Source organism: Dipodomys spectabilis, unplaced genomic scaffold (assembly GCF_019054845.1).
Source record: "Dipodomys spectabilis isolate Male_0828 unplaced genomic scaffold, ASM1905484v1 ptg000069l, whole genome shotgun sequence".
In the NCBI taxonomy this organism is placed as follows: Eukaryota; Metazoa; Chordata; class Mammalia; order Rodentia; family Heteromyidae; genus Dipodomys; species Dipodomys spectabilis.
This window is the reverse complement of record NW_024870746.1, coordinates 3,034,927-3,062,212: the sequence shown is the minus strand read 5'-3', so window position 1 is coordinate 3,062,212 and position 27,286 is coordinate 3,034,927. Positions and strand designations below refer to the sequence as shown.

The window sequence follows — 27,286 nt, the reverse complement described above, 5'->3', positions numbered from 1 at the left end:
CCTCCTCAAATCAGATAAACATATACAAGACAAAGGGTACTGAAATAAAAAACAGTGACAAAAAGGAAATAAGCCAAAGAAAAAAATTTTATTGTGAAAATACTGTACAGAGGGGTTACAATTACGTGGGCAAGATAATGAGTACATTTCTTATCAAGCATTGTAGCCTCCTCCTTTGTTTCCCCTTCCTATCTCTTTCCCCCACACACCATTCCACTACCACCACCACCATCCCCTCCCCCCCCACCTAAGTTGAAGAGTTCGATTTTTGACGTAATGTCTTGTACATCCACTGTTGCAATGGGTCCACCTGTATCCCTATTTAAACAATTTGTTTTTTCCCTTCCCCTCCACAATTATACCAGCATCAAATACAGTGAAAGCAGGGGTTATACCATGGGGGAAGGACATGCAAAGCAACAAAGAAATCATCTTATAAATATGTTAGAAACAATCACAAGAAAGAAGAAACATTTGAATCCTTAACTTAGGGTTCATTTCGCCTAACGTCAACTTAGAAAAAAAAATTTTTTAAGTACCTCAAACAGTAAAATTAAAAACCCCTCTTGTTTCCATTCCTTAAAGCTCATTTAGATAAACATCATTTTATATGATCATATGCACGTTGCTATTGAGCCTTTGTGATCATCTCCTAAGAATATCCTCCTTTGGTCTCACTATGTGAATGTTTCAGATATAGGCTTATATATGTAATAGTTTTCAAATCACTATCAATTGTTCCAATACTATTTGCAGAAAATTATTCTTCATGGTTTTGTCTTCATAAATTTGTACAAAAAAATAAACACAATAGAATTGTATGTGTGGAGCTGCTTGCCATCCATTTTCCCATAGGTCTACCTTTTTTTTTCCAACATCACAAAGTCATCTTATTATTTACATCACCTTTAAAATATTTAATCATTGGTCTAGATCGAGCTATCTATCTATCTATCTATCTATCTATCTATCTATCTATCCTACTGCTGCTATATATTTTATTTTAATTTTTTTTTTGTAGGTTGTGGGGCTTGAACTCTGGGCTTGGGTACTGTCCCTGTGCTCTTGAGCTCAAGGCGAACCCAATACTGCTTGAGCCACAGTGCCACTTCCGGTTTTCTAGTGGTTTATTGAGTCTCAATGACTTTCCTGCCCGGGCTGGCTTTGAACTGTGATCCTCAGATTTCAGCCTCCTAAGTAGCTAGGATTACAGGCATGAAACACCAGCACCTGGCTATATATTTTATTTTTAAATAGTCTATAATCAGACAATTCATTGCTGATAACTTTATTTGAGGCCAGGAATGGGCAAACTGACACTGGGTCCAGTTTTTCCTGTTGCTTATTTTTGTATAGCGTACAACACATTTTTGAATAGGCAAAAAAACTTGAGCTTATTTTTTTAATATTTGGAGAAAGTCAAAGGGATAACCTTATGTGACACATGAAAATCAAATGCATTTTAAATTTTGGTGTTTATAGTTTTGTTGGGACACAAACATTGTGATTTCATTTATAGATTGCCTGTGGCCTTGTGGGAGAAGAGCGTGTACTTTCTGCTCTCAGGTAATACCATCTGCTTGAACAGACTTCATCAGGGATTTGTCAACAAAATACTGCCTGGAGGAGTAGGCTTCAATTGGTCTTCTTCATCTCATTTTCCTTGTTTATTTTAGCCTTTATAACCTGGATAGAGAAAAACACAAACAGACACAGCTGATCAATTCCCATCTCTTCTGCTTACAATGAGTATGTGAACCTTTGTTATATAACCTCCTTCCCCTCTTTATACTACATTATTCATTCTTAGATCACTCCCTCAAATCATGTCTGCTCTGAGATACCCATTCCTACTTAACCAGGGCACATAGGCAGATCCTTCAAGTCTCCACACCATTCTTACAAAGAGAGAAGAGAGAGAGAGACCCAGAGAGAGAGAGAGACAGAGACAGAGACAGAGAGACAGAACAAAGCTGAATCATAGGGCTGAGATGATTTGGCAGCAAAGTACCAGCAGTACTGTGGGCATGAGGGTGCAAGGGCCGCATAGGAGCCGGGACTGTGATAGATGAAGGGCTGGTTGGACTGGCTCAGAAATGTGTCTTCACAGAAATGTGACAATGGTCTGTCTATTTCAATGTACAACTGTCAGAAAGCTGTCTGCAGTATATCCATGGTGTTTGTAAGATTTCTTCATGAGGCTCTGTGAGAACAAGTGTGTGTGTGTGTGTGTGTGTGTGTGTGTGTGTGTGTGTGTGTGTGTGTGTGTGTGTGTGTTCCTTGTATAGAGGATGTCATCTTAATTGTGTCCAGGCTGTATATTTTCTATAAGGGAGGCTCCTAGTTCTGTGAGATTATAATAAGCACAATTACATTTGGTATAAATATATCAGGAAGATCCTGATATTTCCTGATCAGAAAGTACCTATTTCTTTTGAGAGAAAATACAAAAGTCATCCCATTGAAGAATTGGCTTTCTTCCATGCAGTTCCTACCGTAATTTGGCTATGAGCTCCAGATATCAACTGTAGATTTCTTCTATATTTTGACAGCTCAAAGAATGTAAGTCTGAGCTTATCTCCTTTCTCACATTTTATTTTGTTCTGACTTTTAAGCACCAATACGTTCATAGTGCCTGTGTCATCGTTGAGGCCAAATAATGTACCATTTTCTTTTTCTGTTTTCTGTAGAAGAAAAACAATACTCAGTCTCTGATAAGCTGATTAAGGAAAATCATATTAAGCAGCTATTAAGATGTGCCGGAAGCAGCCTCTAAAAAAATATATAAGGAAAAATTCTAACTTCAAAACTAGCAGTCTGCCAGATACATGGCAATTCAGATAAAAGAGGTAGATGTGTCTTACTGAGAATTTGCTGCTTCTTATGTCCATCTTCCTCATCCCAATCTCCCTTCTTTTGGGAGACCAACCCCTAGAGGGATAGAGAAGTTGAAGATTCTCTAGAGCCAGTGACCAGAAGACAGAAGAAAGAAAGAGTCTGGAGGTTAGAAGTGACTCATTTAAAGTATTAAGTCCAGGAGAGACATAAGCCCATGAAGACCAAGAAAAGAACCTAATTAAGAGTAAGTAATTGAAGAAAAAAATCATCTTTGATTAATTCTGGGTCAAAAGGAAACAGGATGTACATTGGTTACTTGGAAGAGTCTGGCAATATTTGAGATTTAAAAAGACTTTTTGGACTAAATGAACCCATATTAGTGGATGGTTGGCTAAACAGAAAGCTCAGAACAGAGAAAGAATGATGATTTCCTATCATTTTATACTTCCATTTTATAGGATATCTCTTGCCTATCAGCTCCTCTGAAACTAACCCAGATCAGGCCCTGAGTGTAATTAATGGGGTCTTTCTTTGTGGCTTTTCAGGTCTTGACCTAGCCTGTGCTGACACATGGCTAGTACCTAGATTCTCTCCATGCTTCCTCATTTCTAGTAAATTTCTTCACACTAACTCTTGTATTTCCTTCTGGAAGTCGCTTCTTTAACCTAGCCTTGCTTATTAATCTTCCATGCCAATTAAACCCAAAACCTTGGTTTATTACTCAATGAAGGTTTTCTTTTTTGAATTTATAATGATAATCATTTAAAATACAGACGGTATGTATAAAACACAAAAACAACACTGTAGATAAAATTTATGGCAATCCTTTTTCAGGATCTACAGCATAAAAAGAAATTTCAATATGGGCCATTCCTAGTGGTTCATGTCTGTAATCCTAGTTACTTCAGAGGTAGAGATTATGGGATTCACATTTAATACTAGTCTAGGCAAAAAGCCAGCAAGATGCTCCCATCTCAACAAATGAACCAGAAAGTGGCAGTACATAGCTGTAATACTGACTACACAAGAGGGTATAGGAGGAGGATCACAGTTCATGGCCAACCCTAAGTAAAACACAAGAATGGATCTGAAAAATAACCAAAGAAAAAAAGGACTGGGAGCTTGGCTCAAGTGGTAGAGCACCTGCCTAGCAAGCAAGAGGCACCTGCCTAGCAAGCAAGAGGCCTTGAGCTCAAACCTAAGCACCACAGGAAAAGAAAGAAGGACAGAAGGAAGGAAGGACAGAAGGAAAGCAATGCTCAGAGTAGAGATTATGTTATTCTGATTAACAATATATAATTATAGATAGGATTTTACCTCCTGGACCATAAATACTCCATTCACAATTGTTCCAAGGGGCCGAGTTTGAAGATCCCTTATCTTGGGAGTTTCACCAGCTTTCCTAATTATGTTGTTTGGAACATTGACCTTTTGGTCAGCTTCAGCATCCAACACAACTGAAGAAGTATTCACCTCTAGGAAAGTATTGTGCCAATAATATTTTGATATTATTATTATTTTCTTTCGGCAGAATTTATCTGTAAGTCGTGTATCGAAGACTTTTACAAAGTAGAAATCTCTGTCGGTAGCCACTGTAGCATGAAACATCTCTTGCTGCCCCCTCTGGGTCTCAAACTTGAAGGGCTTCATTGCTTTCAGCACCATGACTGTCATCGGGCCTTCCTGCAAGCCTTCTTGCCTCACAGCTTCCTGCTGGGCTACCACCTGCTTCTGTTTAGGCTGGAGACAACAGAAGGAAGATGTGAGCTGTGACTCGAGCCTCCCGTCACTCAATGTCACACTTCAGGAAGCCAGGCAAAGACAGATGGAATCAGAAGGAAAGATGAAGAGAGGTTAGGAAGACATTTGAGACTTAGAATTATCTAGATTTTAGGAGGGGATTTAGAAGGACTACTTCAAGTCCAGAATTCAAATGAGGCAAGATAGCACGTTTTGGAGGCAGACTCCTTGAATCTGAACACTTGCTTTGCCATCTGATAGAATAATTTAATAGTCTGTGCAATATGACATGGTATATTATATTGCAATAATATATAATATACATGCTAGGTGAGGTAATATATTACAAATGATAACATATATTATTAATATGCATCAAATCCCTGAAACATTATTAAAGCACAGGGATTAAATGCTCTTTTAAAAAATCAATTATATTACAATGCACATTAATCTCTCCAATAATATCCTGTGTATGCATTTTAGTCTCGAATAGAGGTAAGGGATCTCAGTAGGCTGCATGGGGCTCATTAACTCTCTAGACATCCCTCTATGCCTAATAAAAAAGTGCACATGAAGATAAATTTGAGCGAAGGAAGGGATCTGGGAAAGGGATACTACAAATGAATGATGTGGGGGGGGGGTTATAATGGAGAATAAATGGCAACTTTATGAATTTTCCTTTAGAAATAATTAGCTATATACTAAGGTATATATGAGAAATTGTATCTTGTTATTTGTATTATATTTTGATACTTTTACTTCCAAATAATTGAAATGATTTAAATAGAAAAATGGAGATTAAAGAAATATTAGACTAGATTATGAGGCAAATATTAAACATGCTTTAGATTCTGTTATAACTGATCTAGTAAAGGACAGATCCTAAACATAGTATATAATCTGTTTATAGATAAATCATCAGATATGAGACACAAATACATTAGAAAGACGTTTAACAATGTCAAATATTATTTTCTTTAGATTATATAATTATAGATCATTTTATCCTCATCTTTTTTTCCCTCCTAAATTAAGAGCTATGAGACATGCCTTTTGTCTATTTTTGAAGCAAATAGTACTTCTTAAAAGGCAATTTACTGTGCAGAATAAAAGGGAACTATGAGGGAAAAACAAGTCTGTAAGCTGAATTGTGTTTCTGAATTGGATCTCTCCAGGGGAAATAGAATGTGGATTCAGGACACTGGAGGGGTAGAACAAGACTAAATTAGCACTGAAGCAGGGAAATGTCAACTTCACTGAGGCCCTGTGCAACATTCTCACTGAGGCTGAGAGAATAACTATATCTAACTCCTTCACCTCACCTTGGTCAGTGCAGATATATAGAGAGCCTCCCCCTCATCCAAATTATGACAACTCCAGGGGACATTCTTAGCTCCTGGGTGACCATGGCATGGGCAGATGCTTTCATTGCAAATGCATTGAACTTGAAAGTCCTTCTATCCTCCTACTTCTTTTACTTCCTCAGGGGTAGTAATCCTGACAGTTCTCTAAACTGTATTTCCGGAAAACAACAGGTCATGTCAGAGTTTTCTTCTAATCAAATAGAACCCAGATGTAATGATGTGATACTATGTTGGGGCCATGGCAGAGATTCCATAGGAGTTTGCCCATGATTTGGAGTTCATTTTTTTCCTTCTAAATTAGTCTAAATTAGTCAGGTTATGGGGTAGAATCTTGCTCGCATACTGTGAGATAAAGACCAGAAAGCCCTAATGGGCATAATGATAGGAACCAAGACTAGAGGATACTCTGCCAAGGACTAAGCCCACTCCACGCAGCTCCTCCTACCTTAGCTGGAGGAGAGACTGCTGGGGCAGCTGGTTGAGCAGTGGCCCCATCTCCACTGGCTACATGCTCAGCAGAACTTGTCTTAGTGTCACTTTTCTTCCTTACTAACTTCGTTTCATTTTTCTTTTCATTCTCGGTGTATCTTTTATCAACTGTTTGTTTAGAAAGAAAAATGACATATTAACCCAGAAGATATGAACAAGGGTGACCGAAAACTTAAAATGCTGTATCTCAAAGAACAAAACCATGATACCAGACAAAGGCCAGAACAGGAGTCCCAGACCTTCTCACAGGAATCCAACTAGCAGCTAGGCACAGACAAGAATCCATTGATAAATAACTCAGCATGAATCAGAGACACCGTTCAGGGCCACAGAATGAAGACAGCTACTAGCTAGGAGGTAATAGGAATGTTTTGCTTTTGTTCGTCATCTGACAGAGCTGACACAGTGTCACACAGGGACAATTCTCTTGGGCCCACAGTTCCCACATTAAGCAGGGAGAGCTGAAGGTGAACATTTCAGCTTCACATGCTGAGGTATTTTGGAGGATTATTTATGTTTTTCCCCATGAGAAACATTAAACAGACTAGCAGGGCCAGACCACTGGGGATCAGTTAGAAACAAAGAAAAAGTTCTGTCTTGGCTGGGCACAGGTGGCTTACTTCTATAATCCTAGCTACTCAGGAGGCTGAGATCTGAGATCCTGGTTTGAAGCCAGCCCAGGTAGAAAAGTTCCTGTGAGACTCCTATCTCCAATTATTCCCTCAAAAACTGGAAGTGGAACTGTGGCTCGAAGTGGTAGAGCATAATCCTTGAGCAAAATTGCTCAGGGACAGTGGCCAGGCCCTGAGTTCAAGCCAGAGAAAAAAGAAAAGAGACGAAAAGAAAAAGGCCAGCCTTAATGTGACTAGGGCACAGATCTTGGTGATTTTTTACGTTCTGGCCAATGGAGACTCCCAGCCCAAACGACTTCCCAATAGCATTGTGTTGTTAGAACGCATGATCAACAGGTTCCACGCTTGCTGGCATCAGATCCCTGGCCAAATCCCCACTCAGACTTCGTGCTCTGTTTATGGCTTGCCCAGTCTGGTAAGTAGGTGTATGTGTATGCCTATCAGTAGAGGGTATCCTCTGAACTTGGCTGACTGGTGACCCCACCCAACCTCAGAGCTCCTCTCCCTAAGGCTTTCGCAAGTAGAAAAGCAAGCTCACTTCCATCAATATTTTTGAAGGGTGGAGAAGTGATGTAACCTAGTTTTGGCACCCATCCTACAGGCTTTGCTTGGGGCCCTAGATAGGAAACAAGCTCAAGGGTGTACATTTGTGTCGGGTATGCCTCCCATCCTGCTCAGGGTGAGTTGCCTAGCAGCAACCTCAAAGACCTTGACCCGCTTCAGAACCCAGTGTGCAGCTCATCCACAATACAGATTCCATACAGAAGTAGTGTCCATCCAGGGACTGCAGTCCACAGCTCTGTCCAATGAAAGATGATCAAAGAGCCCAGTCAACATCAGCACGTGGTTGTAGTATCCAGCCAGGGATTTCACTGGACCATAGAGCAAGCAACCACATTCAACCTTGGAGCAGAGTCAATAGCCCAGCCCAACTTTAGAACCTGACAGAAAAGTATTTACCTAAGGTTGATTTCAGATGGTTCCTACAAAATGTCCACCTGGGCTAAATAGTGACTATCCTATCCTGGCCATAAAGCACTTATAAAGGCCTGGATAGGCCAGAAAAAGTCATTGCTTTCTCAGTTGAGCAGATACCAATGCAAGGGTATGAAGACCACAAAGCATCAGGGAAATAAATAGAACACTACTAAAAAAATAGGTGTATGTTCACATGGAAACCTGATGGACAGGTTTGGACTAAATTTAGACTCGGGAAAATGTCCTGTATTTCCCTCATTGAGGTTTACCACAAAGTTTCTCATCTGTGCTCCTGGGTGTCTTTAAAATGAAAATAGACCTTAAAGAAACAGACATCTATGATTTGAATTTTTTAAAAAAAGAATTCAGAATAAATGCCTTAAAGATGACAGGAGAACTACATGAAAATATAAACCATGTAAAGAAATTTGGAAAGTGATTCTCAACCAAAGTGAGAAGTGTGACAAGAACATAAAAATAATACTTTAAATAAAACAGAAACTCTAGAGCATACAGACGCTGACCTGGAAAATTCAGTAGTAAGATACAAGCTCAGATCAAAAGATAAAACATAGTTAAGTGATTTACAAGACAAATAAACAAAGAATAAGCAACTACATGCTGACTACAAAATGCTTACTTTCTTACAGGGTAGAAATATACAAAAAGTGAAGGGATAGAAAAGATATTTTATGCAAATATGTTAGAAAAGAGCAAAATCTATACTTCTATCAGGCTTTAAAACACTGAGCAAAGAAGCAATTCCTGTAACTATAAACCCATAAATGAGTCAATAAATCAAACAACATAACAACTATGACTATATATTCATCCCCTAGTAGAATATATATATGTATGTGTGCATATTAATATATATTATCATCTGAAGGGAGAAATAGACTGCAATATAATAATAGGAGACTTCAGTGCCATAGTTTCAACAATGGGTAAATCATCTAGATAGAAAATTGGTAAGGGAACATTAGGATTGATCTACCCTTTGGAATAAATGAACTTAACAGACATATATAGAGCATTCATCCAAGAAGATAATGCACAGTCTTCTCAAGTACACACAACACTTTCCAGAAAGGAGCACATTTTAGATCACAAAACAAATCTTAAAATGTATTGAATGTCTCAAGCATAACAACCTGAAACTAGAAGTCAATAACAAACAAACAAAAAAATGGGAAATTTACAAATAGATAGAAGTTAAATGACATGTTCTTGAAAATGAATAGCATAACCAAAATTTAAATTTAACTCCCTGCTTCATGACCAGAACCTTGATAATTATTAAGAATCAGTCAAGCTAGATACTGGTGGCTCACACCTATAGTGAACTGAGGATTGCAGCCCAAAGCTGCAGAAAAGTCTAGGCAGAAAAATCCATGAAACTCTTCCTTCAAATTAACCACCAAAAAGCTGAAAATAGACCTGTGGTTCAACTGGTAGAGCACTAGCCTTGGCAAAAAAGCTAAGTGACTGCACCCAAGTCCTGAGCTCAAGTTCCCCATACCAGAACAAAACAATAATAAAATAGAATAAAATGAAACTAACCTTCCCACGGTAAGTTAGTTCTATAAGGTTACTTTCAGAGCAGTACAGAGATTAAAATGTCCTTTCTATATTGAAACAAAATAAGCTAAAGGAGGCAAAGAGATTTTACCACATCATTCCATACCATCCCATCAACTAGTTCTTGTCTGGTAGAGAATGGTGCCAAGGGAATGTTTGGAAGAGAGTATCATCCTACCATAAATCCCTTAATAATCAGATGCATAATTTCTTTTGCTTTTTGATTTATCATCCCAATTATTTTAACTTTACAGGACATTCACAGACTTTGATCAGATTCTCTTAGCTTCCTTCTTGGCTTGCCTCTGGGCCTTAATATTTTTATATCTTCCTACAGCAGCCTCTCTCATGTACTGACCATTGACTCTGTTGTAATTAAAGATTCCTTCAGATTTCTCCCAAAATTCATGAGAAGAGCAGCATGCAAACATACATGAGAAAAGGAATTTGCATCAAAAATCCAAGATGAAACTTAAACAAAACAAAACAAAAACTGATTTCTTAGGAAATAGCTAGGAGGACCATGGCACAAATAAACTTGCTAAATACCAAGAAGGCTTCAAAATAACGTTGGGTGGGATTTTCATTTCTTGTACAGCATACAAAGCTTGATGAGTGCCCAATCTGGTCCTAACACTGAATCACTTTTAGTTAATCAGCATGATTAAATTCTAGAATCATTAGAATAGCAAAATGGAAGAAAGATTTCACTCAGGGAAACTTGGTATTAGTCAGAAGCAGGGAGGAGGAGGGGAAGAGGAGGGAGAGAAACGGAAGGAGGGAGAGGAAGAAGGGAGTGAGGGGATAAGGAAGGTGAGAGAGAGGGGGAGGGGGAGGAGGAAATCTTATTTAAGAAATTCCTGAGAATCTTAAGCCTGTTTGCCAACACTCCTAGATAAAACTTAGAATAATTATGTGTAGTTACTGACACTCTGTGGCCAGATCTAGGAAGTACATCTTCTAACTTCTCCCTAAGCCAATGAAAATAGTGCTTAGCACTTAAGTCTGAGGTAAGTACTTTGCATATTAAGCAATACTTAATATTTCTGTGAAATTATGTGCATATGTCTCCACTTAAATTATCTAGTTTGTCTTTAACTTTCTTAGAAATCACTTATGGGACTCTGTGTATTCGCATTGTATAAACACAAATACTCTGCAATAGTTATTATTATTTTGGACTTAAAATTATCTTTAAGTAGTTGTACAAAGGGGTTTTAATTCAGTCCAATTTATGAGTATAATGCACCTGGCGCACTGTCACTCCTGCCTTTACTGTTTCAGTTTTATTTAAAAATCTTAAGCCTATTTAAGTTGGAGTCTCTCACTTTGGGATTTCCTGGGGAAAGACATTATTTCCTTGGCTCTTTGTAGTGACTGTGATACAAAGCCAGGATATGTAGATTGTTCTTAGGGATAAAAAAAAAACCCCAGAAGCTTATGCAAAATGTAGATAATATGTTGAGATTGATCTGTGGTTGATAAAATAATGTAAAACATGGGCATCATGTCCTAGGAAACATATACTGTCATCTACATGGGAGATAAAGAGATATGGAGAAAATCCATGAACTGGAAGGCAAAGGTATTCCATGAAGAAAGGCAGGCTCTCTGGAACTGAGGCAGACTGGCACCGGAGGAAAGTAGGCAGTCTGTGAGGAGGCAAAGGTGCCTCCTACTCCAGGTTATGACTTTTCAGTGTCATAATTTCTTTGTGTAAGTGTGTGTGTGTTCCTAGGTTTCAAACTCAGAGTCCTGTGCTTGCTAGGTAGGTGCTCTACCACTTGTCCCACGCCCCCAGTCCATTTTGCTTTACTTAGTTTTCAGGTGGGAGGGTCTCACTTTTGTGCCTTGCTGGTCTCAACCATAATCCTTATACCTATGCTGTCCAGGTACTCGGGATAAAAGGCATGTGTAACAAGCACCAGGCCTAGCTGTTATATTTTACTTATTTTTTCTTTGTTTTTTTAAATGTTCTATAGAGAGTCCATCTGTGGAAAGTTTATGTTTGCATTAACATATATGTATAATAATAGGGAGATTCACTGTGGTATTTCCATACATGCAACACAGTGCAGTTTCAACAGCTTTTTCATTAAGATGGAGACTCAGTAATTTTTTGCACTTTCTAGTCTAAAGCAGTAATACTCCTGATTTCCACTTCCTGAGTAGCTGGAAATATAGGAAAGAGTCACCATGTTCAGCTCAGTGCTGTAATTTATTTGTGACCTTTTAAGTCTTTGGTGTATAAATGGTACCTTGAGCACTAACAATGCCAGTGGCCTGGAGACAAAGACCAGCCAAGAGAAGAGGTGACGAGATGGACAGTGAAGGCCTGAGGATGGGAACAGGTGGTGGAAACTAATATGGGTTTGTATCAAACACTTTCCCAGCCATTCCCAGTTAAGGCAGGCAAAGGAGCAGGTGACTCCCTTAGCAAACAAATTCCCACCCCTTGCACTGAGGATCTTATCCTGATGTCATGGGCAGTGGGATTCTCCCATATACCTTTCTCCTTTTCCTCCTGAAGACATTTTGCCAAGTTCATGCATTTCAACTTCTTGAGAATACTGATGGTCTTCGTCAGAGCAGACACTTCACCCTCACTCTGGATCATCAGTTTCACTAAGTTCGTCCTGTTTGCAGCCTCTAGTCTGCCCTTAGGGATGTTAAATTCATCCGGAAGGAAGAACTTAAACCTATCCAGTTCCTCATCGTCGAGATTATCCATGCCTTCGAGTAACAGAATTTTCTTGTATTCACTCTCCATCTCAAAGCTTTGGGGTCAACCTGGAAAAAATCCAAACTATGGGACACTGCACCACCTGAAAACAGTTTCACAAGCAAAATAATCATGGTGAATGGTTAGATGCATCTTTAGAGGGAAAACACACCATATGTTTGCAGTACATAAAGAAGATTTTTGTGAAACTTAAGAACACACTTTCTAGGCTCAGCAAGGATATCTTTGGAGGTTGGAGACAACACTTGGATGACAGAATAGGTCCATTCTCCTATCCTTGAAAGGTGGATTCGTGTGTTGAGGCATGTGACGTGCTACCCAGTGCCTGTATTCAAGCACACAATTTGGAAAATCTGACATATGTCTATAGTAAACAGTTTTTCATGGATCACATTCACATTTAGTTGTTTTTCCAAACTCAGTATCAGACTTTCTTCCACACTGATGTCTATAATTTCATAGTTTGGACTTTTAATATTCCTACTTCTGATCTATTTTTAGTTGTTTTGTATATGGTGTGAGGTGCAATTCTGACTTGATGTTTTTCGCAATGGATCTGCCCTTCTCATAAGCATGTGTTGCCAAAACAAGCCTTCCTCCACTTACTTGCCTTTGCACCAGTCTCATCAATCAGCTGTCCAGATATTAATGGGTCCACTTCTGGATTTTTTTTTCTGCTCCATTGGTCCTCATTCACCTGAAAATATGTGTTCTTAATGAGAAGATTCAATAAAATGAAGTAAGCACCAGGTCGAATTAATCCATGCAAAACTTCCAAGGGCTTTCCACAGAACTTCTCAGAATGAACCTAAAACCTGCTTGAAAGGATAAAGGCAAAAATGTGCAAAATAAGTCAAAATGTTTATTAAGAAATAGCATTCTTAGTAGATGTCAATACTTGTTATAAATTTAGAATAATTACAGCAATGTGACAATGGAATAGGATAAGGTCAACTAATAAAATGTGGAAATAGTACATATTAAAAACATGGTATAAGCCAGGCACCAGTGGCTCACACCTGTAATTCTAGCTACTCAGGAGGCTAAGATCTGAGGATCCCTGTTCAAAGTCAGCCTGGGCAGGGAAGTCCCCATGAGACTCTTATCTCCAATTAACCACTCAAAAACTTGAAGTGGTGCTGTTGCTCAAAGTGGTAGAGCACAAGCCTTGAGCAAAAAAGAGCTCAGGGACAGCGCCCAGGCCCTGAGTTCAAGTCCCACACTGATCAAATAACAAACAAACAAATGAAAACACATGGTGTATAGCAGGCCACCAGTAGCTCATGCCTGTAATCCTAACTATTCAAAGCCAGCCTGGGCAGTAAAGTTCATGAGAGTCTTATCTCCAGTAAACTACTCAGAAAAAGCCAGAAGTGGTACTATGGCTCAAATGGTAGAACACTGGCCTTGAGCACAGAAAGGCTCAAGGACAGAGCCCTGAGTTCAAGCCCTAAGACAGGCAAACAAAACATGGTGTATAGTCCAAGTGACACTGTAAATCACAAGGGAAACATAGGTACTTATGAGAGTGTTCAGAAAAATAGATGGAAAATGTTGTATCTTTATCTCAGAGCATACATAAGATATATGTTTATGGGGATTAAATATCAAAGTAAATAAGACTGGGCACCAGCTCGTGCCTATAATCCTAGGTACTGTGCAGGCTGAGATCTGAGGATCATAGTTTGAAGCAAACCTGGACAGGAAAGTCCATGAGACTCTCATCACCAATTAAGCACTGGGTCTGTACCCAGACACAGTCCAAGCTCCAAGACTAGCACACACACACACACACACACACACACACACACACACACACACACACACACACACACACACACACACACACATACACACACACAGTAAAGTTGCTGAAGAAAAAATGGAGAACTTCTCATATGGAGTGAAAGGGAAGTTTATTTTACTGTATTTTTATTAGCACATATTAATTGTACATGTGTGAAATTTCATTGTCATGTTTCCATACATACTTAGAATACACTCTGATCATATTTACCCCTCTATTACTAATTCTTATCCCATATTCCCATGCACCTCCTTTCTTGTCATTGTAAAACATTAGTTTATAGCCTTTCCATACAAGCATACAGCATACTTCAGTCATGTTTTCCCCCTCCTTCTCTCTTTCCTGCCTCCCAACTTTTGTGGGTTCACCTGAAGTAGGCCTGAATTTACATTCATGTCCATTCGTTTCTTTAAGATCTAGCTTCCACATGCACTTAAAAATATGTGATATTTATCTTTCTGAGTCCAGCTTAATTTGATTCTTGTGATGTTTTCCAGTTTTATCTATGTTCCTACAAATGTTTTATTCTTCTCTATGGTTGAATATTACTTCTTAGTCTGTATATAGTATACTTTCTATATCCATCCATCTGTTGATATGCAATTTGGCTGATTTCATAACTTGCCTCTTGTGAATAGACCTGCAATAAACATGGTTTCACAGATTATCTGTATTTTGTGCTGAATTTTATTCCTTCACATATATGCCTATGAAGGGTAGGTTATATGGTAGTTCTATTTTACTTTTCTTGAGGAACCTCCATACTGCTTTCCATGGTGGCTGCACTAATTTGCATTCCCATCAAAAGTGCATTTGTTTCCTTGATGTCTATCAGTCTCATTGGGGCAAGATGAAATCTCAGTGCAATTTCAATTTGCTTAAGAATGTTGATCAGTTCCTCATGAGATCATTTGCCATTCATCATAATTCTTTTAAGAAGTATGTCTGTTCATTTCCCATTTATGAGTCGCACAATTTTTATTTTGTTTAATTTTTGAGCTCTATAAATTCTGGATATTAACTCACTGCCATCTTTTCATTCTGGTCATTGTTTTCCTTGACGTGCAAGAGGCAATTGCTTCCTTTGAAGCAATGCCATTTGTCAATGCTTGCTCTTTTCCCGATGTATTGGAGCTCTATGCATTGGAGTCATTGCTTGTGTCTGTACCTGCCGGTGTTTTTCCTAAGTTTTCCTGTAGTAGTCTCAAAGGTTCAGGTCTTACATAAAAGTCTTTGATCCATTTTACATAGGTTTTTGTACAGGGCAAGAGATAGGGATTTACTTCAGTTTTCTACATGTAGATATTCCATTTTCCCAGCATTTGTTACAGAGGCTGTTTTCCACATATGTTTGGGGCACCTCTGATGGGAAATTGATGGTTATAGTGGTGTATGTTTATTTACGGAGTCTGTGTACCATTAGCCTATGTGCTGGATTTTGTGATGTGCTATTTTTATGACTATGGCTCTGTAGTACAAATTGAAGTCAGGCATTGTGATACTTGAAAGTATTGCTCTTCTTAACTCAGGATTGCTTCTGTTTCTGGGGTCTTTCATGCCTCTATATAAATCTTAGCATTTTCCTATCTATTTCTGTGAAAAATAACATTGTAACTTGATATGGGAATCTCTACTATAGCCATTTTCGTAATATTTCTGTTGATCTATTGACAAGAGAGGTCCTTCCATTGTCTAATGTCTTACTCAATTTCTTTTTTTTCAGTGCTTTATAGTTTTCATTGTAGAGGTCTGTCATCTCTTCGTGAAGTTTGTTCCAAAGTGTTTTTTTAAAGATTATAATGAATGACATTTCTCTATAATTTCTTTCTTGGCCTATTTGCTATTCATACATATAAAAGGTGTTGAGTTTTGTATCAACAACAGAAATTCTGCTTTTACTGAAGGTGTTTGTCAGCTCTAAGATGGTTCTGATGCCAAATCTAGGGTCTTTTTAGTTTAGGAAAATATCATCTGCAAAAGTTAATCATTTGTGTTCCTTTTATTTTTTCCCCCTTGTGTTATTACTCTGGCTAAAAATTTGAGTACCACATTAAGAGTAGGGAGAGTGGACAATTTTCTCTTATTCTTGACTTCAGGCCAAGTGTGTAAAGATTTATTCCAATTTAAAATGATTTTAGCTATAGGTTTGTCATAGTCATTATTTTTGTGTGTGTGCTGGTCTTGGATCTTGAACTCAGGGCCTGGAAGCTGTCCTGGAGATCAGTGTCCTACAACTTGAGCCACAGCACCAATCTAAGTTTTTTGGAAGTTTGTTGGAGATAAGAGTCTCATAGATTTTCCTACCTGTGCTGGCTTCAAACCATGATCTTCAGATAGCTAGGATCTTAGGCATAAGCTACCAGTACCCAGCTTACATAGCTGTTAGTTATGTTGAGGTATGCTTTGTCCATTTCTACAGGACATTTTTGTTGAGGTATGCTTTGTCCATTTCTTCTTTAGTTCATGAAGAGTGATTAAATATTATCAAATTAATTATTTGAGATCTCCAATTTTTAATATAAATGCTCATAGCTACAAACTTTTCTTTTAGAACTACCTTGTATCTCAAATGTGATACTTTTGTTTACATTTTTCATTCTAATTTAGTCTCCATATATTTCGAATATTTTCTGTAGCTTATTTGCCTGTTAATATCTACTTTTATTCCATTATTATCTGATAAAATACAGGAAGTTATACTGATTTTCTTCCATTTGTTAAGACTTGTTTTATGTTCTAAAGTATGATTTACTCTGGAAAAAGCTGAAAGGGCTTCTGAGGAGAATGTGCATTCTCTATTATGTTGAACATTTTGTAGATGTCTATTAAGTCCATTTTTATTCACTTTACTAAGCATTTCATTTCCAAAATTTTATTCAATTTTTTTTAGGATTTCTACACCTTTATTGAAGTATTCCTTTGTATCTTGCATTGTCTTCCTTATTTTGTTCAGCTGTTTATTTGTATTCTCTTTGAATTCATTTGGGTGTTTTTATGTGTCCTCTTTAATTTCATTGATCTTTTTAAATCAGTCTTTTGACTTGTTTGCTTGAGATTTCAACTTCACTGCCATTTGACTGTCTTTTTAAGATGTTGTTTTTCTGGAAAAGTAACGTTATCTTTTTTTCCTTCTTCATATTTCTTGTGCACCTGCACTGGGATCCCTGCTCCTTAAACTTCTCTGCAGACCTTCATCAGATCCTCCCCTGCTCCAAGTTCACCTTGTGTGGCCATCTCCACCAGACCCTGCAGGATGACCTCCCAGGACACCCTCGTCCTGATTGTTCTTTTTGTTTCAGACCTTGAAGTAGTTCAGTCTTAAACAAAAGGCTCCCTCTTAAGATAATTCCTTGTTATAGATCTTCTAAGATATGACGAGCAAAAACATACCTTCTCTTGTCTTCTCAGGAGAATTCACTGTCACATTAAACACTCACAATGGGTTTAAGGCTACTATTATAGGCATTTGCTAGTCTGTTTGTCACAAGGCTGCCTGGCTTACCTGTGGTAGAAGTTTCAGCTCCCCAGCCCTGCCTTCCCTCCTTGCAAGAAGCTGAGGATGAAGCTGCACATTCTTTTTAAATTTGCCTTTTGTTACCATTCTCCTTCTTCATACTTTTCAGTTCTTCAATCTCTTGTAGTTTGCAATGATCCTACCTCACCCCTTCCTCTCTTCAGAATATAGTCTCTCCTTGTTACTTTGACTCTTCTCTTTCACAGGGTCAAATGGAGAAAGCTTCTACTCAGCCATCTTGCCTGGACTTTTTGCAAGCTTCTCAAATAGTACACAAAAAGACATGTCAGAGAGGAGAATTATGTCAAACTTGAGTGTGTACATGTTCTAAATGTTTTTGTAGAAAATGCACACACAGTAAATAGAGGAAAATACAAGTTAAAATCTGAGAAAATACTGTCTATAACTAATAGAGGATTTTCTTTCAGAATATACAGAACATGGTGTATCAGTAAGAAAAACACAAATGATTTTGTAAAAGCTGGACAAAAAATATAAGTGAACAATTTACTAGTATACCCAATAAACATACATCAGAAAAGATGTTTGACATAATCAATTAATGTCTTCTAGAGTAGCAACACGTGACCCAGGAGTCATAGACAAAGATCTGAGATGGGACACTAATGAGAGGAAAATAATTGATTGTGAATTTTAGAAAAGCTTGATGACCCCAATCAACAGAATGAATGTTAATAATTCCAAACTATTACTAATATCACTTTCCTTATAAGTTGATTCCTAACAACTAGAGAAACTCTACTTACTTTCTGAGAGATAATCAAAAATATTATCAGCACCATTTTCAGAATAAAGAATATACTTGAAATACCTAGAGTGACAGATCTTCCCAGTGGACTATCAGGAAGGAAAACAAAGAAGGAAGCTAACTTTGTTTGAGTATCTGTAATATGATAAAGAATCGAATTGGCATCCTTCCTTTTTGCAATATGAAATTAATCTTCCTATAATCCTCTTATATGATAACATAATCATGTTTTATATATGATAAAATTAAGATTGCTGTTTCTCTGAAGTTTTGTTTTAATCTTATTAGTGCAAAACTTCCAGTTTACTCCATTAGTAGTTGGTTTAAAGGCTTAAAAACTGGGCTAAGGATAGAGCACAATGGTAAAACACTTAGCTAGCATGCATGAGACTTGAGTTCAACCACTATTACCACACACACACACACACACACACACAAGTTTGGTTACAGGGAAAATTTTATATGCAAAGAAAATGCATTCAGATCTATTTGGTGGTTTCATGACTCAAAAAACATAGAACTATAATTTGAAGTGTATGGTAATGTACCATGAAAAATAGCTGATCACTGGATAATATTTCACAATTTACAAAGTGCTTTTAGAAGAAGTTGGAATATGAAAAATAATACTTTTTACACAGTATACGTTTTTGTCTGAAATAGGAAAATTTCTACCCCAAGTGTAAGGAGCCAGCATGATAGATCTGAAAAAGCACATTTCCATTTATTATAATTCCTCAAGGGTACTATAATAAATGGGTACTCCTTGAGTACTCAAGAGAGGAAATGGCCTACTGGAGGTCACATGACTAATATAAGGTAATTAGGAAGTCTGGCCCCAAGTCTTCTAAATCCAGGCCCTCAGCTCCTTGCTAAATGTTTTCTTAAAGGCAATGTTATTGGCTGTGATTTGGAAGGTACATGCTTCTCCAATACCTATCCCTGCCATAAATAAAATAAAAAGATAATAGCAGTTATTTTTCTTTGCCTAAAACAGTTATCTCTCTTTACACATAATCCTCTTACTCTTAGATTTCTGCTCAGTTATCCCTTTTTAAGATTAAACTTCCCTGGACATGTGTCCCTATTCCTCTCCATTATGGAGATCTTCCAAAGAACTGGACACCTGGGTCCAGTGTTTGACCTGTGTCACTATCAGATGTGGTGTGGCTGAGGTGAACCCAGGATAAGTGACTTTACCAAAGGATGAAATATGGAAACAAGAAGACCATGCTGACCTTCTGGTCACTCCAAAGAAAAAGGAAGTTATCTACTTAACAATATACTATTTTACACTGTTGCTCTTTACTTTTTCATTGTTGCTCTATAGTGGGATAGAAGTGGCTTGTGGGAAAAGATTTTACTGCTCATTTCTGTATTCCTACCTCCTAAAATAGTATCTGGAACACAATAGATATTAAATAAACGCTTACCAAATAAATAAACATCCACGGAGTTATACTTGTGATACTTGTGGCTCTTGGACATCTCTACTTCCAAGGCTCTTTGAATCCAATTGGTTAGATAAAACAACCCAAAATCCAGAGTTTCAAGGAAGTATAACAAGATGGCAGATGGGTAAAACCCTCCAGTGATTATATTTGACAAGTTTGAACAGTCATATACCAAATTACCTTCGTAGCAGCCAAGTAAACCAGTTTCAAGAACATAGTGTAGGCTTGGTATCATAATAGGAAAAGTCACATTACAGAGCTCAGGAAGGAAAAGATGGCCCATATTTAACTCTCCTCCAGCTCAAAGCAGTATGGAGAGAAGGGAAGAAAGGAAGGATGAAACCCAGTGTATGGCAAAACCCATAACCTCTGCCCCAGACCAGAGAGACCAGTTGGAACTGCAATAGCCAGGCCACTGTCAACCTCCACTGCTCCTCCCTCAACCTGGTACAACAGAGAGGGGAGCAAAAATCTATTCACTAGGAAGCAGGGTCAAAAGCTAACAGAAGACTTTGTTGGTCTTGCAGTGGTAAGATCTGGCAGCAGGCAGAACCAAAGGCCTCTGTCCAGGTCAGAACTCACAGACAAAGCCTCGACCTCCTTCCTCTGGCATCAGACTGCTATCTGCATGCTGATGGGACAGACTCAAGTTTGGCTTGCATTATTGGCAGCTTGATACCCTGCCACCCTCCACCAGGACTACATGTTCCCTATAGCTGTCAGACTGTATATGATCCACTGTAGTATCACCCTATCCTCAGCTCCCCATCCTCAGCCAGCACAGCTATCTTTAGACTCTTGTGCTAGATAGAGCTTCTAGACTTGCCATGGTACCAGGCAGAGACCTGTGTCCAGTAGGATAGGCTGATGTTTGACCTATGTCATTGCCAAGTGTGGTGTGGATTGGAGTGCACCTAGGATGAGTGACTTCACCACAGGAGGAGATGCAGAAAGAAACAAGAAGGTCAAGCTACTGACCTTCTGACCACTCTAATGGCTATCGGTGAGGGGTACATAGTGACTAGCCTTAGACCAGCCTGGTAAAGGAAGTAGAAAACAAGGAGAGAGAGTGTAGAAAACAAGAAAAGATGATATTCTAGAAGCTAGGAGATAACTATTAAGGACATAACTGTGGCATGCATTTGATAATGCTAGCTAAGATGAGTACCACAGAAATGGCATAGAATTCACAAGGTAGGTTTACTGAAGACATTGATGACTCTAGTTCTGATGAAAAATGGTGGATGAAAATATTTAGTGTCAGTCAACGGACAGAAAAAGGACAATGCAAGGAAAATCCAACTAATTTTCTCTAAAAAGGCCAGAGAAATGTGATAGGAGGTGGAATGAAGTATGGGATTGAAAGAAGTTCTTTTAGTTTGTTTGTTTCTTTGCTTGCTCTTCTAACATGGGAGAAATTACAGGCTGTTGTCATGCTGAAAAGAATGACCTGGGAGAAGGAAAACTGGTGATACGGAAGAATGAAAGGAACATTGCTTAGACAGGGAAATATAGAGTAAGTTCTCTGAAGACTCCCAGTATGAAGCAAGGGAAGCCCAGTTAACATTTCCTATATATGACATCTACTCTAAAGGAATGGCGCCAACTTTCCTCATGCCAGTACTTCTGAAAAGCTGGCGTTTTTCCCACTGTTTTAACTCACTGCCTGTGGCTGACAACTATATAACCAGATAGACACAGACTCAAATCCTGAGTCTTACATTTACTAGCTATGTGACAGCTGGTAAATTACAACCCTTTAAAGTATCCATATCCTCAAATGTGCAATGGGGAAAATGTGATCTTCTCCATTAAGTGACTGTTATGATAATATGATTCCAGGCAAGCCAAGAAGTTAGAACCACACAGAGTCATCAGTCAAGTCAGTTATTAGTATTAAACATGATAGATGTAACCTAGAACAAATCATATCAAGTGAAGTAAGCCAAGCACAGAGACATAAGTGACACATGTTTTCTCTTGTACATGGAAGCTAGATTTAAAATATACTGGGTCATATTAAATTATACAGATCTCTAGGCATTCATACACAGTGAGACCAAAGGACGCTATCTTAGGAGAAAAGCACAAAGGTGTAATGTCCATGTGCAACTGATCATATAATAAATATTAAAAAGAACTCCAGGAAATGGAAGCAAGAGGTTATTTTCCTTTGTTGCTGTTGTTGCTTTCTTTTCTTTTTGTGTTGGTTGTTTGTTTGTCTTTGATAGTAAAAGGGAAGGACAGAAATGTTGGACAAAGGGTGAACTAATGCAGCAGTGGTACTCACTGGACACTATGTTGAAAATGAACTATACAACTTGTGGGTGGGGATGGGGAGGAAAAAACAAGGAGAGAATGAGAGAAGGAGTGACATTGTCCAAAAAGAAATGTACTCTTTACCAAACATATGTAGCTATAACCCCTTTGTATATCACCTTTATAAGAACAATAAAAAATTAGAAATTAAGTTAAAAAGTGATAGATGTAGCTATAGAATAGTGATTTAACAAATAACAGTTTTACCTGGGATATGAAGAGGTGAGTCGTATTTGAGACTGAGAAAAGAAGATGAATTGATATTGTTTTAAACTGTGTTAAAAATAAACAGATAGGGATGAGAACAAAGAAGTGGGTGGTGCAAGGTTGGAATGGAGATGTTTTCATGGCTAAGATGGGTCAGGATGTAAAATAAAGGGCTCCTTATGAATCTCACCAGAGCATCCAATTTTGGCTAGACTAGGGGCTCCAAGAGATGGTTGGGTCATAAAACAAAACCTTAGACTGTGAAGAGAGATATGTTTGTTTTTGTTGGTTGTGGACTTGAACTCAGGGCCTGAGCACTGTCCCTGAACTCTCTTGCTTAAGGCTAGTGCTCTACCACTCTGAGCAACAGCACCACTTCCAGTTTTTGAGTGGTTAATTGGAGATAAGAGTCTCATGGGGACTTTTCTGCCTGGGCTGGTTTTGAACCGGAATCCTCAGATCTTAGCCTCCTGAGTAGCTAGGATTACAGGCATGAGCCACTGGCACCCAGTTAAGAGATGAGTTCTTTACTCAAAGATTCCAAGTGTTATGAGGGGCTTAGGTGAATACGTGGACCACTGCTCTGAGAGGTATCTTGTGTGACCCTGAAAGAGGGATTGTGGCATAAAGGTCAGCTTTACAAACAAGCTGGTACAAACAGGCTGGCAGAGAAGCTTCAAGAAAGGCTGAAGCTTAAGAGAAAAGATACCAGCTCAGAGGTACCAGCAGACAGAGATTCAGTGACAGTAAAAGTGAATGCTTCCTTTTAGATCTGACATCATTTGCTCAGGTTCAAGTCCTTAGGGGTGAACATCATAAATCTTTCCATCATCATCCTCTCCTATGGAGAAGTCACTGTCTCTTCTTTAGCTTTGGTCATCTGTGCTATTTTGATTCTGATTCTTGGAATCCCAGCCGTCTCTTTGGAGAGCTTAAAAGGAAAATTAAGGGGAGTACAGCCACATAAATCTGGTGTCTTGGAAAGCTGTGGAGACTGGCATATCCTACAGCTTCTCAATACTTTCTGGATAATATCTTTAGATCTCAGACTGGTGAAAATGGTTTTGTGTCCCTTTCATTCCTATGAAAAAAGTTTTTGTAGAAATTTACAGTTGATCCATAGCACACATCTACGTTGATTCAAAGAAGGGAGTGGTCAAGACATTATGAAAACAAAACAAAGCAAAAAAAGATACTCTGATGGAGTGACTTTTTCTGGTATTAATAGTCACATTGATGTGAGAGGGCCATTCAAGCACATATGTATTCCTGCGAAACTCAGACTCCGAACTCCAACTTTGGAGCTTTGGAGCCTGATTCTATGCGGACATCAACTTGCGTATCTCATCTCTCATTCACTGGATCAACAATGGTGTTCTGAATATTTAATACGATGCATTCGATTGTGAGAACAGAAAAGTAAATGAAGACAAGGTTCCAGATGTTGAGTGACTATGCCAAGTCATGGAAATAGACATGCAACTGAATAATTACAATAACAGCTCTAACAAACACATGGTCCAGATGCTATGGGACAAAGGAAGAGCATCCACTACACCCAGGGAATCAGACAAGAACTGCAGACCTCCATCTCCTGCGGCAAGGCCCTGTCCCCCATTCCGCAGATGGCAGCTCAGGTAAGATCTTATCAGTCAGGCCTCCATGACCACTGTTGAATATTAAGAGTTCTTTGTATGTTTTAAATACTACTGTTTTAACAAGCATGTCTTTTGCAAATGTTGCCTAGCAATCTGTAGTCATTTGGCTATTCATTCTCTTGAAAGTGTCTTTGACAGAGCAGTGCATTCTAATTTCAACAAAGCCAGGTTATTGATTCTTTCTTTCACAGTTGTGCCTTTGTAGTTGCAGTTAAAGTCATCATTACATCCAGATTATCTGGATCTTCTCATATTACCTCCTGAGAATTTTTATATTTTATATTTAGGCATGTGGGTCTGCTTTGAGGTAACTGTTGTAAAGTGTGAAAGGTTTGTGTTAATGGTATTATTTCCCCTGTATTGGGATGCTTTGTCTGGCATTATTTGCTGAAGACATTTATTTTCTGTTATATTGTTTATTCTCTTTTCTCAAAAGTCCTAGAAAGCCCTAAATACGACACCTGACCATTAAAAAACTCACTTAAGAGTTATGGAGAGCTGGGCACTAGTGGCTCACATGTATAATCCTAGCTACTCAATGGACCGAGTTCTGAGGAACCCAGTTCAATGCTAGACAGGAAAGTCTCTGGACTCTAATCTCCAATTAACCACCAAAAAGCTACAGTGGTGGTGTGGCTCAAATTGTAGAGCACCAGCCTTGAGCAAAAAAGCTAAGGGATAGTTCCCAAGCCCTGAGTTCAAGCCCCAGTACTGGCACAAAAGAGAAACAAAAACAAATAGTAATGAAGATTAGAGAACTACTATCTGATTTCTGAGTCAGGAAAGCAAATGACTGATGGTGTCATTAAAGAGATAGGGACCCTGAAGGAAGAGAAGATCAGAATAGGTGAGAAGATTGTAGGTTTAATGCTGGAAGTATTGAGTTTGAAGTACTCATGAGGTATGTAAATAAAGATATTTAATTGAATCTATGAGCCTGGTGTGTAGATGAAAGGTCAGAACTCTGGCTAATACTATGGATGTCAACAGAATACAGATGGCAGGAGATACTCTGACTGGGCTGAGAATGTCAGAAAAGGGCACATTGAGTAAGAAGGAGGCAGGTCTTGGAACCACACAGAGCTCAGGCAGTACAAAGCTGAGCAGAAGAAGGAGAGTGAAGAAGGAAGACTTACAAAGAAAGGTCAGAACACCAAAGAAAAGAAGCAAGAGTTGGGGAGGTCCTGGGAGACAAGGTAGAAAGTATTTCAAAGAATATGGGGATCTGTGAGGTAGTATATCCGTGAAAACTGCCAGAGGATGGTGTGTGTTCTCACCATGCCCTCATAGCAAAAGGATACTACGCAAGGAGCTGCGTAAGTGAATGTCTAAATAGTAATCATTTCACATGGTACACATTAGTGAAGCCATCGCATTATTTCCTATATACAATTCAGTTCTATCTGTCCATCATATCTCAATAAAATTTGAGGAGAAAAGCATAACATTTGGATCTCACCAATTCTATTTCAGATCTAGGAAACTTGCCACTCTTTTCCTCCAGCTGGGACCCTTCATTCCGTGACTTTGACCCCAGTGTCTCTGAGTATCTGGGTACACAATATACTGAAACAGAGATTAAATGAAAAGTCAAAGCAAAAATCAAAGCTCAAGTAGATCCTAAAGCTTTGCCAGATTCTTAGCTACATTGCTCATCTCCTCCTCTCTCTATCTCGTGAATGTGTGTGTCTTGTGAATGAGCAGGGTGAATAAGCAGTATGAATGAGTGGGTTTTCTCTCATCTCCTGCCAGGCTCCTCCATGTCCCTCTTTCCCATCCACTTCACTCCAGTTGCCCTGAAGATGCCTTGTCATTCATGTCACCTTCTTCCTTTAGGGAGATACGATTCACTTCTATTCCCTCTTTACTTTCTCTGAAATTATTTCCCAACTTTCCCACCTTGAGCCTGTGTGGGTCCAGTGTTCTACTGTTTGCTCTAAGGGTACCTGTAACTTTTCATCAAAGCAACATAACACACAGAAGTTCAGGAGATCTAGCATCATATTACACAAGTAATATACCTTCTCCAGCACTTTGTGTAACCTTGAGAAAGTCCCTTCACCTACTGAAGTATCTGATCCATGATAGTACCTAATAGGACCCAGCAGTACCTAATCCATAGGGCTATATCATAAAAATTATTTTTTTGCATTTAAAACACTAAACAAAGTAATATAAAAATAGGAAACACTCAGAAAACACTGTCTAATATCATTAATGTCAACACCATCAGGTGATTTTTGACATAGTTTTGTGTTACCTCTGCCTTTTTCATCAAAATGTAAACTCCATAGCAAAATTGTAAAAATAGCACCAGAAGGATGCAAATATAGATATTCAAATATAGAAAGACCTCAGTGCATGTTTATTCAAGAGATGATACTCATGCTAAGCCCAAATCTCCACAACCCACAGCCCTAAAACTCAAAATGTTCATTCAAAATGTCTAGCCATTTTCTACCCAAATATATAATGAAAAACTCAAACTCAGAACATCCTAAATCAGTGACTCTCCAGATATAAATAACTTCTTGTTCTGACTTCCCTTTTACTGTTAATAGAACCACAAGTCTCCCAATGACCGGGGCCCAAAATTTATAGTCTAATTCCAAGTTTTCCCTTGATCCCTGCATCTGTCACTCATGCTGATGACACTTTGGCCAGGCTGTGTCAAGTAGTTGGTAAGAGATGATGGCAGACTGCTGAGGTTACAGTAAAATAAAGGATGCTCATCATACCTGAGACTAAGTTAACCTTTAAATATCAATAAGAAGCCTGGCTGAAGGGACCATCCTTTTACAAAAATGCAAAACAATATCTGAAGACATGAACAAGTTTGCTTTTTAAATTTGTATCCAGATGTTTGTATTAATGGTGTGTTGAAGAACTTCTAATGATAATAATCTATCATGCCAATTGTGTCTTGCAAAAGGCCACTTCAGGTTTTTCTTTCATTCTAGCAAATTGATTTTTTAACTTAACAGTGATAAATAGCAGAGCTATTTATACTGTAGATTTCTACAGTGAATCAACAGTAGTTCTTTGACCCCTAGGTTGTTTTTTTTTTTTTTTTCATTATTAGAACTTTCCTATTTCACTCTTACTTCTTTCCTATTTTTCACTGACCTAAGTAGAATCCAGCTTAAGAAAATACTCAGCTCTTCATTTATGTTCACAAACACTGTTACTT

The 27,286-nt window shown here is 38.4% G+C and overlaps 1 protein-coding gene across 6 annotated transcripts in view; it reads right to left on the bottom strand.

Moving 5' to 3' along the window:
- Positions 1 to 1,199: 1,199 nt before the first annotated feature.
- Positions 1,200 to 27,286, bottom strand: part of Aim2 (absent in melanoma 2) — a 45,382-nt gene continuing 19,295 nt past the window's right edge. The window contains exons 2-7 of one of the 6 annotated variants that reach the window (XM_042681966.1): positions 12,975 to 13,186; positions 12,134 to 12,415; positions 6,391 to 6,542; positions 4,156 to 4,578; positions 2,496 to 2,684; positions 1,200 to 1,686 (exon numbers count right to left, since the gene is read on the bottom strand). In XM_042681966.1, coding sequence (XP_042537900.1) covers positions 1,636 to 1,686; positions 2,496 to 2,684; positions 4,156 to 4,578; positions 6,391 to 6,542; positions 12,134 to 12,395 — 1,077 coding nt within the window. In that variant the 5' untranslated portion in view covers positions 12,396 to 12,415; positions 12,975 to 13,186 and the 3' untranslated portion in view covers positions 1,200 to 1,635. Of the gene's footprint in view, positions 1,687 to 2,495; positions 2,685 to 4,155; positions 4,579 to 6,390; positions 6,543 to 12,133; positions 12,451 to 12,974; positions 13,187 to 27,286 lie in introns of all 6 variants that reach the window. The other 5 variants (XM_042681969.1, XM_042681964.1, XM_042681965.1 and 2 more) reach the window with 5 other exon arrangements.